This window comes from Eutrema salsugineum, unplaced genomic scaffold (assembly GCF_000478725.1).
Source record: "Eutrema salsugineum unplaced genomic scaffold, Eutsalg1_0 scaffold_5, whole genome shotgun sequence".
Lineage (NCBI taxonomy): Eukaryota > Viridiplantae > Streptophyta > Magnoliopsida > Brassicales > Brassicaceae > Eutrema > Eutrema salsugineum.
The window spans coordinates 5,215,999-5,228,907 of NW_006256612.1; the positions used below are offsets into that span (position 1 = coordinate 5,215,999).

General features: G+C 37.1%; 3 protein-coding genes, 1 long non-coding RNA gene and 2 other non-coding genes across 7 annotated transcripts in view; 3 read left to right on the forward strand and 3 right to left on the reverse strand.

Annotated features, from left to right (window-relative positions):
* LOC112084101 overlaps positions 1 to 2,440 on the forward strand; it is a 5,477-nt gene extending 3,037 nt beyond the window's left edge. For both annotated transcript variants that reach the window (XR_002898070.1, XR_002898071.1), the window contains 3 exons: positions 1 to 53; positions 1,018 to 1,126; positions 1,996 to 2,440. The exon at positions 1 to 53 is cut by the window's left edge and continues 28 nt beyond it. This is a non-coding gene — a long non-coding RNA (uncharacterized LOC112084101). The remainder of the gene's footprint in view (positions 54 to 1,017; positions 1,127 to 1,995) is intronic.
* TRNAP-UGG lies at positions 862 to 933 on the reverse strand. The gene has a single exon. It is a non-coding gene; the product is annotated as a tRNA-Pro (tRNA).
* On the reverse strand, positions 1,810 to 1,881 carry TRNAP-UGG. The gene has a single exon. It is a non-coding gene; the product is annotated as a tRNA-Pro (tRNA).
* Positions 2,441 to 6,554: 4,114 nt separating the features above from the next.
* LOC18992198 (pentatricopeptide repeat-containing protein At1g28690, mitochondrial) lies at positions 6,555 to 8,265 on the forward strand. Its single transcript, XM_006415569.2, has one exon. It carries the CDS (start codon positions 6,656 to 6,658, stop codon positions 8,225 to 8,227), a length of 1,572 nt encoding a protein of 523 aa, XP_006415632.1. The 5' UTR covers positions 6,555 to 6,655; the 3' UTR covers positions 8,228 to 8,265.
* A 25-nt stretch (positions 8,266 to 8,290) lies between these two features.
* On the reverse strand, positions 8,291 to 10,014 carry LOC18992200 (spermidine sinapoyl-CoA acyltransferase). Its single transcript, XM_006415568.2, has 3 exons — positions 9,158 to 10,014; positions 8,795 to 9,072; positions 8,291 to 8,703 (listed from the first exon to the last, which is right to left on the reverse strand). The coding sequence occupies exons 1-3, from the start codon at positions 9,967 to 9,969 to the stop codon at positions 8,441 to 8,443; spliced, it is 1,353 nt and encodes a 450-aa protein (XP_006415631.1). The 5' UTR covers positions 9,970 to 10,014; the 3' UTR covers positions 8,291 to 8,440.
* Positions 10,015 to 11,240: 1,226 nt separating this feature from the next.
* Positions 11,241 to 12,893, forward strand: LOC18992199 (GDSL esterase/lipase At1g28670). The gene is made up of 5 exons (XM_006415570.2): positions 11,241 to 11,540; positions 11,687 to 11,905; positions 11,999 to 12,147; positions 12,227 to 12,503; positions 12,582 to 12,893. Exons 1-5 carry the CDS (start codon positions 11,270 to 11,272, stop codon positions 12,842 to 12,844), a joined length of 1,179 nt encoding a protein of 392 aa, XP_006415633.1. The 5' UTR covers positions 11,241 to 11,269; the 3' UTR covers positions 12,845 to 12,893.
* The last annotated feature ends 16 nt before the right edge of the window (positions 12,894 to 12,909 follow it).

Consider the following 12,909-nt stretch of genomic DNA (forward strand, 5'->3'; position numbering starts at 1 on the left):
AGATTGTGACGTTTACTGGTTAAAAGGACGTGTAGATTGGACGCAAAACAGCGGTATATTTCTCTTTTTCTTTGCATTATGCACTAACTAATGAAACTTAAGGTTGTTTAGATTTTCTTTCCTTCTTGCTGGAATAAACATATGGTCTGCAGTTGTTCGTCTATTAAAAATCTAGGATTAAATCAAGATTGATATTCTGAACATTTTTAAGCTGTCATTTGGAATATTTGTATGTTTTACAAAAAGTCAATGGGGGCATTCGGAGAATCGAACTCGGGACCTCTCGCACCCAAAGCGAGAATCATACCACTAGACCAAATGCCCTGTTTTTATAAAATTTTGTTTAATCGTTGAAGATCACCATATCTGGTCTTGTTGTGATCTCGTTCTCTTAGTAGACTTTTTCTAAATGTTGTATTCTGAATAGGATGTTTCTAGATCTATTCGATCAGATTTCTTTCAACTGAACTTTCATTGATATGATCACTTGCATTTTCCTTAGAAGTTGAAATTCTGCTTTGCAATGTACCCTGGATGGGAAAACTTCAGTGAAAAAGGATAGTCCTCTTGTCATACTTTTTTTCAATGGGCTTTATACATCAATCATTAGACCATTGATTCTTGGCTATTGACTAATAAGATTACATTGAGATATCATTTGCTGCTCTCTCAAACTGGAAATTTTCGTTAGCTCTGTTTTTACACTGTCTAAAAGCCGATTCCTGTTTCTTACCCTTTTCTTTGAAACTGCATTTGGTATGTTTGTTTGGCAATTGAGCCAGAAAAAAATAAAATAAAATAACCCTCTTTGGATAGATAGTTCATTCGGGTATGAATTCATTTATTAAGAAAAAGGTCAATGGGGCATTCCGAGAATCGAACTCGGGACCTCTCGCACCCAAAGCGAGAATCATACCACTAGACCAAATGCCCTTTTGTTGATTAACTCATTCAGTGCATAACTGTTCTTGAAAAATAGACATCGGTTTTAGGCTTTGTTCTTTTCACTTTCTGCAGTTGACTCTTAGAGAAATTGGCAGCATTCAGCTAGCGATGTTCTGCGATTAATCCACTATCCAGAAAGTGTTCTTGCTGCACATGTGAGTCAGCGGACGTGAAAGCTAAGGTACACTGTGATTCGCATTCTATTTGTGATTCTTATTCTAGTACTAGCATTTCAGCAGCTTATACCTAGTGATAGGAAATTGTTTTCTGAAATGCCCTTTCTAAAAGTTGAAGGGAAATGCATGTGAGAACTCATTCACTAAAGAAAATAGGTTTGTTCTATGATGGTTTATCAGCTGGCATTTGAAATAGACTTCCAAAAAAAGTCAAAGGGGGCATTCCGAGAATCGAACTCGGGACCTCTCGCACCCAAAGCGAGAACCATACCACTAGACCAAATGCCCTGTCTTTATATGTTGTTATGTTGATGCATTCTACTTGCATTCTGTTTTCTTTACGAGAACATTTGCCTCTTTAGATGCTTAATCATGATTCCTGTGCTGCTGTTTCTGCAGCTCAATCTTGAAAATTTTGGCAGCTTACAAAAGGTTACGGTCTTTACTATATGAAATTTACTAGTTAGAAAGACTTGTCCATTGATATTGGACGTGAAACAGTGGTATGTTTTTATATATTTTTCTTTGCATTATGCACTAATAATAAAATTGTAAGGCAGTTTCTGAAATGAAAGTGAGAGTTGTGGTCTGTAGTTTGAACAAGGTCTGCGAAGAATCGGTGGTTAAAACAAGGTCTAAGAAACTTTTTAGCTGGCATTTAGAGCATTTCCTTTACAAAAAGTCAACGGGGGCATTCCGAGAATCGAACTCGGGACCTCTCGCACCCAAAGCGAGAATCATACCACTAGACCAAATGCCCTGTTGTTTATGTATTCAGTCAATGCATAACTGTTCTTGAAACTCGAATATATTATTTCTTTTGTGTTTTCAGGAAATCAACTGATGTAGGCGGTATGCTTTTTGTTTTCCACAGTTATATTTCCGGAGCACCTGGCAGCATAAAAAGGTGTTTTCGTTCGGCAAATGTGAGTCACCGGATGTGAAAGCAAAGGAACTTCGTGGATCTACTTCTGTAGGTTGAAACTTGAGCACTTAAATCGCTGAAAGTCTTGATGGGGTCACTGTATAGATGCTCTTTGGCAGATGTTTTTCGTGCTGCAAGTTCCTGCATGTTCTTGCTCAAGCTTCTCTTCCTGGAGCTGGAGTTCTTTGTCCTGCTGCTCATTGTATTTTTGGCTAACATTTTGATATGAGAAATTGGAGATTTGGAGAACTTCTCAGATTCTCATTTTGTGGAAAAGTGTTCTTGTTATAAAGGAAGCTGAATATTAAAAGTAATGATCAAAAGTTACTGAATCAATGGCCAAAATGCCATAATTTGGAAAAGAAAAATCTTAGGTGTCATAACTGAGTTGGATGCGATAAATTATGTATATTCCCAATTTTACCCTTAATGAAAGATTCTTGTGGCATTTGTGAAATTGTCCAAATTTGTTATTGTTTAAATAATTTTAATTGACACTAATAATTAATTTTTTAAATTTCTGGTTTTTTTTCTTGAGCTCATTTTGTTTCCCGATAGTTTGTTGTCAATGAATCTGAAAACCAGCTAAATCCATCTTTTTCGTCGAATCCTTGTCTTCGTCTCCTTTTCCTCTTCTTCTGCAATTAATTTCTTGTTCTTATCTCTTTTCTCCTCTACCATTGTTGAAGCTTTAAATCTGGATGATTTGTTCTTATTTAGGGATTTAGGGATTTCACAATTTAGGTATTGGATTTGTGAAAATTATTTGTTTCAGTATGCAAATTGGATTGGTAACCAAGTTTTATGTGATTATTAGGTTTTTGCATTGGTAATTTATGGTCCATAAATTATGGAGTTTAGTTGTTGAATCTCTGTGATTTTTAGGTAGATTAGAATTAGAACCCGAGTTCATCACCAAATCTACAGAAAAGGACAACTAGTGCAAATGATACAACTAAGAGATAAAAGACAACTGGTATAAATGGTACAACTAAGAAATAGAAGACAACTAGTACAAATGATACAACTATGAGATAGATAACAACTAGTAAAAATATGTATAACTAAAACAACTTGAATAATTGCTAATTGAGAATTCTTTTATTCTATTTTCAAGAGATAATGAGCATCAACCACACAAACATTTCAATGGATTTCAAGAAATTTCATCTATGTTATATCATTTACTATCTCATATTTAGAGCATATAACTTATTTCATCTATATTATATTGTTAATCATGTTATGAAACAAAAGAGACAAAATATATGATTTTACATAACTTGTAATATGAAAACCTCTTAACTGAAAATTAATAGTTGAAAATCAATGTAAACGCTAAAATCTCAAAAGAACAACTATTAAATTTTCAGACAACTGGACAATTAGGTACAACTATGTACAAAAATTGACTATATACATAGGTGCACATGTTTCTTAATTTGACAGACATCTGTACACTTAGGAAAGTCAATCTAGTATAGAGGATTTTATTTTTGGCTGAAAATGCTTTCAGGATAGAAATTAACAAGGTACAACTGGATACTTGTACAACTATATGTAATTCTTTAATTAGAAAATAATAATAATAAAATTATAAGAATCAAAAGAAAGCATTCAGTTAAAAATGCAAAAAGATTAAAAACTATAAGGAATAAAATTAAAAAGATGGATAATATGAAATAATCATTTTTCTAATACATATTATTGGTTTGACATCAAACACCTTTTATGATACAAAGAAGACTTTGATAATGTTAACAATTTTATGGTGGAAAAGATGCAAAATTATGATTTTACATAAATTGTAGTATGAAAATGTTGTAAATGGACTATAGTAGTCAAAAATCATGTGGACAACTACAAAATAATAATTTATATCAAGGGACAACTGGAAAAATGCTAAAATCGCCAAAGGACAACTATGAAGAATTTTGGACAACTGGACAATTGGGTACAACTATGTACAAAATTAACGGCGCACGTGACACTTTGACTGCGCACATGTCTATTTTTGTCGGGGCTTAGCTTCGTGGATGTGAATAAGCAAAGGACAACTGGACAAGTAAGGACAACTATATGCAACTCATTAATTTAAAAAAATAATAATTCTTAAACTAAATTAAATATATAAAGAAAGTATATACTTAAGAAATACAAACATGTCTTAAAGTATAAGGAACAATATTAATAACATGGATAAAATGAAAATTTCATTTTCCTAATACATATTATTGATTTCACATCAAACATCCCTTATGATACAAGGAAGACTTTCATAATGTTAACAATCTTTTGATGGAAAAGATGCAAATTTATGATTTTGCATAATTTGTGTCATGAAAACCTTGTAAATGAACTGCAATAGTCGAAAATCATGTGGACAACTACAAAATAATAATTTATATTAAAAGACAACTGGAAAAATGCTAAAATCGCCAAAGGACAACTATGAAGAATTTTGGACAACTGGACAATTGGGTACAACTATGTACAAAATTGACGGCGCACGTGGTACTTTGACTGCGCACGTGTCTATTTTTGTTGGGGCACGTGTTCTTTAGCTTAGTGGATGTGAATAAACAAGGGACAACTGGCCAAGTAAGGACAACTTTATGCAACTGCTAATTTTTTTTTAAAAAAATTAATAATTAATTTAATTAAACATATAAAGAAAAATTTTGGACAACTGGACAAGTATGGACAACTATGTTCAAAATTGACGACTTACGACACACATGTTATTTTGACTGCGCACATATTTTTTTGTCTCCAAAGGATAACTATGAAGAATTTGGACAACTGGACACTTAGGTACATAGTTGTCCAATTGTACTTAAGTGTCCAATTGTCCAAAATTCTTAATAGTTGTCCTTTTGCGATTTTAGCGTTTTTGTAGTTGTACCTTGATACAAATAATTATGTTGTAGTTGTTCATAGGATTTTTTGACTATTGTAATGTATTTACAACGCTTTCATAATACAAGTTATGCAAAATCATATTTTTTTTTTCATCATAAAATTGTTAACATTATCAAACTATTCAAGATAACATCTCAAATACAGCCAAAAATTCATAATGGCTAACGCTGATGATGTGATGTGAAATCAATTAGACCACACATGAACCTGTTTCTTGTGTATACGTCCTAGAATAAAGCTTCAGCAACAGCGTTTCTTCTTTGCTTTGAGTTCTTCCCTAAACAAGTGCGACTACTCTCATCTTCTTTTGGAGGTCCACTGTTTGGTGTTATCTTAGCTAAGCATTTCCCAGTCAATATATTGCTGATATTGATCGCTGCACCATTCATAAGCCAATAAGTGAGAACTGTTGGTTTAAAAGGTATGTATCTCAATGTGGAGACCTGCATTTACAAATCTGAAACAAACCTTTATCAAAAACACGTAAAATATAAACTGAAACACTGGTTCGAATATGGTTTAGCGCATTTGAATCATTTGATTCTATTATGGCTGCTCTGAGTTCCATAATCTGAACCACTATCAGTGAAAAATTCTAAGTGAATGTGTTTATTCATGACAGACATGTAACCTTTGCGGTAGCAGAGAAAGTTGCATGAACTTGAATATGGCATCAAGATTATATCAACTTACCACCATTAACGATTCTGAAACATCAGACCAAGCACAAAACAGAGGACGACCAAATGAAGACGCTTCACTGAAGAAAGATCTTGTCCTGATTGTGCTGCGACCGAGAGCCTCTTGCGTCTCTTCTTCCGCAAATTGTCCTCCCTCTTATTCTTCCTGATCTCAACCATGTTAAGTCTCCTTATAACACCATCTTCTGAAACTTTTCCTCCAGAAACACTAATTGTCCTTCACATTCACAAGTCCCATAAACAAAAACAAAAATCAGAAATCCATTTCTCAAAAATCCTTTCAGCAATGACTTCCAATACTGTTTTATACTGGAGATATTGTTGTTATTTCAGGAGCCACAAAGAAGAAATCTTACAAGGAGATCATGATCGATGGGAGGCGGAGAGAAATCAAACTGCAACTAATCAGAAGCCGAGACGCAACGGATCTGGAAGATCTGCGTTCTTGAGAACCACTGTTTCGGAGACGGAGGGAGCGGCGGCGAAGGATTGATCTCCATAAATCAAAGAGAAGATTCAACGAGATTTTGGAAAAAGCTATAAAATCGTCGAAATGAAGAAGAACACATATTTTTGTTCGTTTGATAATAAAATATTGATATAATTATTTAATTATTTGAGATAAATAAAAATATCAATAGGTTGAACGGATATTCATGGATCATTGGATTTGAGTGGGTTTAACCCTGGTATTACTATAATTAAAGAAACAAGTAAGGGAGAAGCAAAAATTTTCTAGGATTTTCATTATTAAAAGAAAATCAAAATTAAATTAATTATTAAATTATGACTTCTGAGCCTATTTTTTCATAAATTATAGCATTTTAGCCTCTCGCTCAAAGTTACTTACTTTCTCCAAAACCACAACAAACTCTTTAACAGAAAACCTCGTAGATCTTCTCCATCACCAACAAGTGCAAACAAAACCTCTGTAATTCCCGGGAAAGTGTCCATCTTTATCACAACTCAGATAAGCTAATGTAACCATGAGAGTCTTTAGAGTCGCATCGGTCTCACTTCGGATCTTCCCGTCGAATCACTACACAACATTCCCGTCGAAACATAACGTTTCTTCTCTTTCACCTGCGACAAGCATCGCGAGAGCTCTTCAAGAACACATCAATTCTCCGTCCCCAAAAGCTGGGAAAAGGATTCACGCCGACATCATCAAAACTGGGTTTAGACCAGATTTAAACATATCCATCAAACTACTCATTCTGCATCTAAAATGTGGCTGCCTGAGATATGCACGCCAAGTGTTCGACGAATTACCCAAGCCAACATTATCGGCTTACAACTACTTGATCAGTGGGTACCTAAAGCATGGATTGGTAAAAGAATGTCTTCTCCTCGTTCAACGGATGTCCCACTCTGGGGAAAAAGCAGACGGGTACACTCTTTCCATGGTTCTTAAGGCATCTAGTAGTCTTGTCTCGACTACGATTCTGCACCGTAGCTTATGCAGATTGGTCCATGCCCGGATTATAAAATGCGACGTTGAACTAGATGATGTGTTAATTACTGCACTTGTGGATGCTTATGTGAAAAGTGGGAAGCTGGAGTGTGCAAGAACTGTTTTCGAAACGATGAAAGATGAGAACGTCGTTTGTTCTACATCAATGATCTCTGGTTACATGAATCAAGGTTTTGTGGAGGATGCTGAAGAGATTTTCAATACAACCAGAGTGAAGGATATCGTAGTTTACAATGCTATGGTGGAAGGTTTCAGCAGATCAGCTGAAACTGCTGAGAGAGCAGTTTGCATGTATATTTTGTTGCAACGAGCTGGTTTCCATCCAAATATTTCATCTTTTGCTAGCGTGATTGGAGCGTGCTCGGTTTTGACGGCTCGTGAAGTTGGTCAGCAAGTGCACGCTCAGGTTATGAAGAGTGGAGTCTATACACATATCAAAATGGGGAGCTCTTTGTTAGACATGTATGCGAAATGCGGAGGAATCGATGATGCAAGAAGAGTCTTTGACCAAATGCAAGAGAAGAACGTGTTTTCTTGGACTTCGATGATTGATGGGTACGGAAAGAACGGGAACCCTGAGGAAGCAATCGAACTCTTCACTAGGATGAAGGATTTCCATGTCCAACCCAATTACGTAACGTTTCTCGGAGCTCTCTCTTCTTGTTCACATTCTGGTTTGGTTGAGAAAGGTTATGAGATCTTTGAGAGCATGCAGAGAGATTATTCCATGAAACCAAAGATGGAACACTATGCTTGCATGGTTGATCTCATGGGTCGAGCTGGAGATTTGAATAAAGCTTTGGAATTTGTTAGGGCGATGCCTGAAAGGCCTGACTCCGATGTTTGGGCTGCTCTTCTCAGTTCTTGTAGACTGCACGGTGATGTGGACCTCGCAAGAATAGCTGCAAATGAGCTTTTCAAGCTTAATGCTGACAAAAGACCTGGAGCTTATATAGCATTGTCCAATGTTTTAGCTTCTGCTGGTAAATGGGAAAACGTGAGCGAGATTCGAGATGTGATGAAGGCTAGAAAGATACCTAAAAACATTGGTCGTAGTTGGATCGGTGTCGAGAAAGCTCAATAAAAGGTATTCATAGAAGATTTGATTGGGATTGAGACTTGTTTTTTTTGCCACTGATTGTTTTACAGATTTAAGGCTTGACTCAATCATGCTCTTCAATACAAATACAGCGAGCTCGAAAACATATGTTCTGTGATGAAACCAAAAAGTTATACAAATGGTTGATTATTTTTTGTGTGTTTTATTGCGCTTTAATAGAGGTCGCTTTGTGTGTGATCAAGACAGCAGAAATTCACCCTTGTGGAACTTCTCCATGGCCAACTTGAACTCAGGCATTGCAGATTCACGTAGATTCACCAAAACTTTAAACCCACTGTCCTTCTTGCTTCCAGCATCAACATCAGAATATGGCAAGAAAAAACATGGCTCCATGCTTCCAAGCAACTTGTACGATAGTGGCAAAACCGTCACAGGTCCTCCCCATCCAAAATCCACAGTTGAATGCCCCAAGTATCGCCAGTCCGTGAATCCAGTCACTCCTGTTTTACAGCATTCCCAAAAAAGCATGAAACTTTGTTTTGATTTTCTCCTTTAGCTTCCAAAAACAAATTCATATGATGTTTTCTTTACCTGTACCAGCATTGATCCCGTCCTTGTGGTGCAGCTCTTGGAAGTCGATAAAGGAGCGCACGTACTCGTCACTCGCATTGGATTTGCTCTGTTTTATGAGCTCTGCAGTTTTCCAAATCGGCTGTGTCATGAGTTCTCCAGCTTTGATCTGAGCATACATTGGCACACAACCATTTCCCCAGTATCCTTTAGGCAAAGGTGGATTCATCAACCTCCTTATGTTTATCGAATACACATACTTCACATTCTCGTCTTCACCAATCTTCGCAGCTCTTACCCTGAAATTCCGAAAAAAAAATTCTTGTTTTCAAGATCAAAAACATTTCAAGAAAACGATTTTGTGCAGGAAACAGTTAAACTTACTTTTCACGCCAAATGTAAGCACCAAGAGCTTCGAAAGTGGTGAAATTCGAACCCGATTTCTCTAGTAACAAAGCCTTGAATCGGTCCAAAGACTCGTCGGTCACGAGAAAGCACTCTCTTTTCACGTCTCCGATGGCTTGACCGTACGGATCAAAGTCCTTGTTCAGGGTCAAGAAGTCACGAACCGGAGCTCCAACCCAAGGCTTGTCTCTTGGACCGAGCAATCGTTCTCTGTCCCAAACCGGTTCGACCGAGATCTGAGCAACTCCGCGAGTTAATTCAGCCATGGCGTTGAAGAACAGACTCGAACCTAACCCGTCGCAGATCGCGTGGTGGATCGCTGCTCCGAGAACCCATCCACCGCACTGAAACGTCGTGACCTGGAGGATACATGGATTGGCCATTCCTTCCTCCCGGGTCGGATCCGGTACCAACCTCTCGACGAAACCTGGATCGGGTCCATCCAAATACCCGACGGATTCGAGCGTACAGTTAACAGTGGCGTTGACTAGAGGGACGCTTTGACCAGCGCCGCAGTATAATTCGAATCGGTTATCGGACTCGGAGCGACGGAGAGTGCCGGCGAGGGGGTAATAGTGGACTAGAGCGGTGGCGAGAGAGGCGGAAACGACGGCGGTTGGGGTTTTTCCGGCGACGGAGGAGGAGGAGGAGGAGTAGACGCGGAGGTAACGGAAGCTGACGTGGAGGTTGTTATCGTTATCGAGATGTGAGAGAGAGAGTGTTTGGTCGTTGAAGGAAGGTAGGTGAGAAGGATGAACAAGGGCTATTTCTGTAATTTCAAGTGTCGCCATTGCTTACTAATATAAATTTTGTTTTGGTTTGTGATATGGTTTTTGTAGATTCCAAAATAAACTTTTGGGGTCAATTTATAAAATCAAAGTGAAAAAAGAAGGCAAAATCAATGCCTTGAGGACAGCTCACAAATGACAAATCCAATCAACTACCAAACAGTCAAGTTTCATGACCATACTCACTTACCTACTCCTACACATTTTCAAACAATTAATTTGGTTTCTCACTCATGCCTTTACCAAATCATTTCAGTTTATGGTCGATTTTTGTACGCATCTATTTTTAAAAAATCATTGAAATATGGTTAGACTATATTCAATCATACGTGTCCTCAATATTTTTCTCCTCCACAGAAATTGGATTCGTTTTGGCTTTCATAAGTGTTGTAAATAATTAATATTTTTAGTTAAAAAAAGTGAGATAGAGAGATGCATGGAGTAGGTATGACAAAAAAAAAGCGGTTATATATCTCCATTTTCATGCTATAATTTTTTTCAATGTTATACATATTAAAATAGTTTGATCATTGAAATTTAAATGGAATCACGATCAAATGTGAGATTTTGTTTTGGAAATTGTAGAGTATTTATTACAGGAAGCTCAAAAATTTCAAAAGTGGTGGAACTTGGAAGTAACGTGAATCCAAAGAGAGGCCACTTTGGGCACACAAACCAAAGCACTAGAAATGGAACACGTTGTTTTCTTTTTTCACTCATTCAAATATTGTAAAATGGGCTAGTGGATCTTTCACTGTTAATATTTTTTTCTTTCACGATTTCTGTTTATTATCGAATATCCAATTTTGTAACGGAGCGTGCAACTGGGGTGGACATTTCTGCAAATGACAAGTCACTCCTAAACACGATCATTTTCACTAATTTTGCTTCAACTCTTTGCTAAAATTTGCTTCAACTCTTGTTTTAATGGTTCCTTCTTTAATGGTTTAAGAACAAGAACAAGTTGTTGGAACGGATAGGTTGTGGCACAATATAATATTGTTGACTAATGTCAAAAACTAGGAGAAGATAACATAACTTATAATTAATTGCATGTGATGGGTTTTAGAGCCATTTTTAAAAAAAATAAGCTATAGTGTTAGATTAAAATTAATTATTGGCGTAGTTTGGAAAGGAATGGCAGAGATTAGCGCATGTGTATCAATGCATGGATGAATCTTAGCTGTCGTCATAATAGATAAGATCTCCAATAAAGAATCTGCCCATTATATTCCTTTTTGCTAGTGGTCAAAAAAGATGATAAAAATGGAGTAACACAGACGACGACTCGTCTCTTCTTCCCATGGCTTCTCCATTGAAGAAGCTCATCTTAAGTTTTCTTCTTATCTTTTCCTCCTCCACATTCAACGTTGCCTCATCAGATCAACCACCGTGTCGGCGTTTTAAATCGATCATCAGCTTTGGTGACTCTATCGCCGACACCGGAAATTATATCCATCTCTCCTCCGACGTCAATCATCCTCCTCAAGCCGCCTTTCTTCCATACGGCGAAACCTTTTTCCGTTCTCCCTCCGGACGTTACTCCGATGGCCGCCTCATAATCGATTTCATCGGTACCTGATTCTCTTCTATCAGACATTTAGGCAAAACTGTTTCTTATCCTCTGCTTTAGGTCTTTCTTGCTTGGACAGCAAGTTAGAAACCCTATTTCCTCCTGAGTTTTTGTAATGTTGTGTTCATCTTTTGGTTTATGTAACAGCCGAGTTCTTGGGACTACCGTACGTACCGCCTTACTTCGGATCCCAAAACGTGAGCTTTGAGAAAGGGATCAATTTCGCGGTGTATGGAGCAACAGCCTTGGATCGTGCGTTTCTTTTGGCAAAAGGAATCGAATCTGATTTTACCAATGTTAGTTTAAGTGTTCAGCTTAACATCTTCAAGCAGATTTTACCTAACCTCTGTGCCTCTTCTTCTCGTGGTTAGAAACTTATATAGCCTTGTTCTCTTACATATATATGATAATGAATCGAGCTTGCTTCTAAGGGGTTTTTTTTTTTTTTTCCAACTTTAGATTGCAGAGAGATACTTGAAGACTCGCTTATACTCATGGGAGAGATTGGAGGCAACGACTATAATTACCCGTTTTTCGAAGGCAAAAGTATCAATGAACTCAAAGATCTAGTTCCTTTAGTCATCAAAGCTATATCTTCTGCCATTGTGGTAACATATATTTACATTTTCATCTACAAAATAACACGTTTGTTTTAAGAATTTAACGAAATAAGCAACAAAACTACAGGATTTGATCGATTTGGGAGGCAAAACATTTCTGGTGCCTGGAAACTTTCCACTTGGATGTAGCCCCGCTTATCTTACTTTATTTAAGACCGTGGAAGAAGAAGAACACGACCCTTTTACGGGTTGTATCACATGGCTCAACGAATTCGGACAGCACCACAATGAACAGCTTAAGACAGAACTCAAACGACTCCAAAAACTATACCCTCATGTCAACATCATATATGCCGACTACTACAACTCCATGTACCCATTTTTCCAAGAACCAGCTAGATACGGTTCGTGCGCCATTTAAAACTCTATCCTTGACCTTCACGGTTTGATTCCTTAACTGATTATGGTTCATTTTTTTTTAGGGTTTAAGAATAGACCTTTGGGTGCTTGTTGTGGAGTTGGTGGTAATTACAACTTCACTATTAATGAAGAGTGTGGATACGAAGGAGTTAGCTATTGTCAAAATCCATCTGAGTATGTGAATTGGGATGGTTATCATTTAACAGAAGCCACACACCAGAAGATAGCTCATGGCTTACTTAACGGTCCCTATGCAACTCCTGCTTTCGACTGGTCTTGCATTGGCTCTGCATCAGTGGATACAGAGTATTCTTTCGGTAGTTAAAAGAATTCATTTGTTATGAAACAAATTAAATGGTGATTATGATTATTAACATGAGCGTCAAAACA

Coding starts and splice junctions, on each gene's coding strand:
- LOC18992198 (XM_006415569.2), top strand. CDS start 6,656: ATGAGAGTCTTTAGAGTCGCATCGGTCTCACTTCGGATCTTCCCGTCG.
- LOC18992200 (XM_006415568.2), bottom strand. CDS start 9,969: ATGGCGACACTTGAAATTACAGAAATAGCCCTTGTTCATCCTTCTCAC. Junction 9,073..9,157: donor GCTTACATTTGGCGTGAAAA/GTAAGTTTAACT, acceptor TCGGAATTTCAG/GGTAAGAGCTGCGAAGATTG. Junction 8,704..8,794: donor CGGGATCAATGCTGGTACAG/GTAAAGAAAACA, acceptor GCTGTAAAACAG/GAGTGACTGGATTCACGGAC.
- LOC18992199 (XM_006415570.2), top strand. CDS start 11,270: ATGGCTTCTCCATTGAAGAAGCTCATCTTAAGTTTTCTTCTTATCTTT. Junction 11,541..11,686: donor CCTCATAATCGATTTCATCG/GTACCTGATTCT, acceptor TTTATGTAACAG/CCGAGTTCTTGGGACTACCG. Junction 12,148..12,226: donor CTATATCTTCTGCCATTGTG/GTAACATATATT, acceptor ACAAAACTACAG/GATTTGATCGATTTGGGAGG.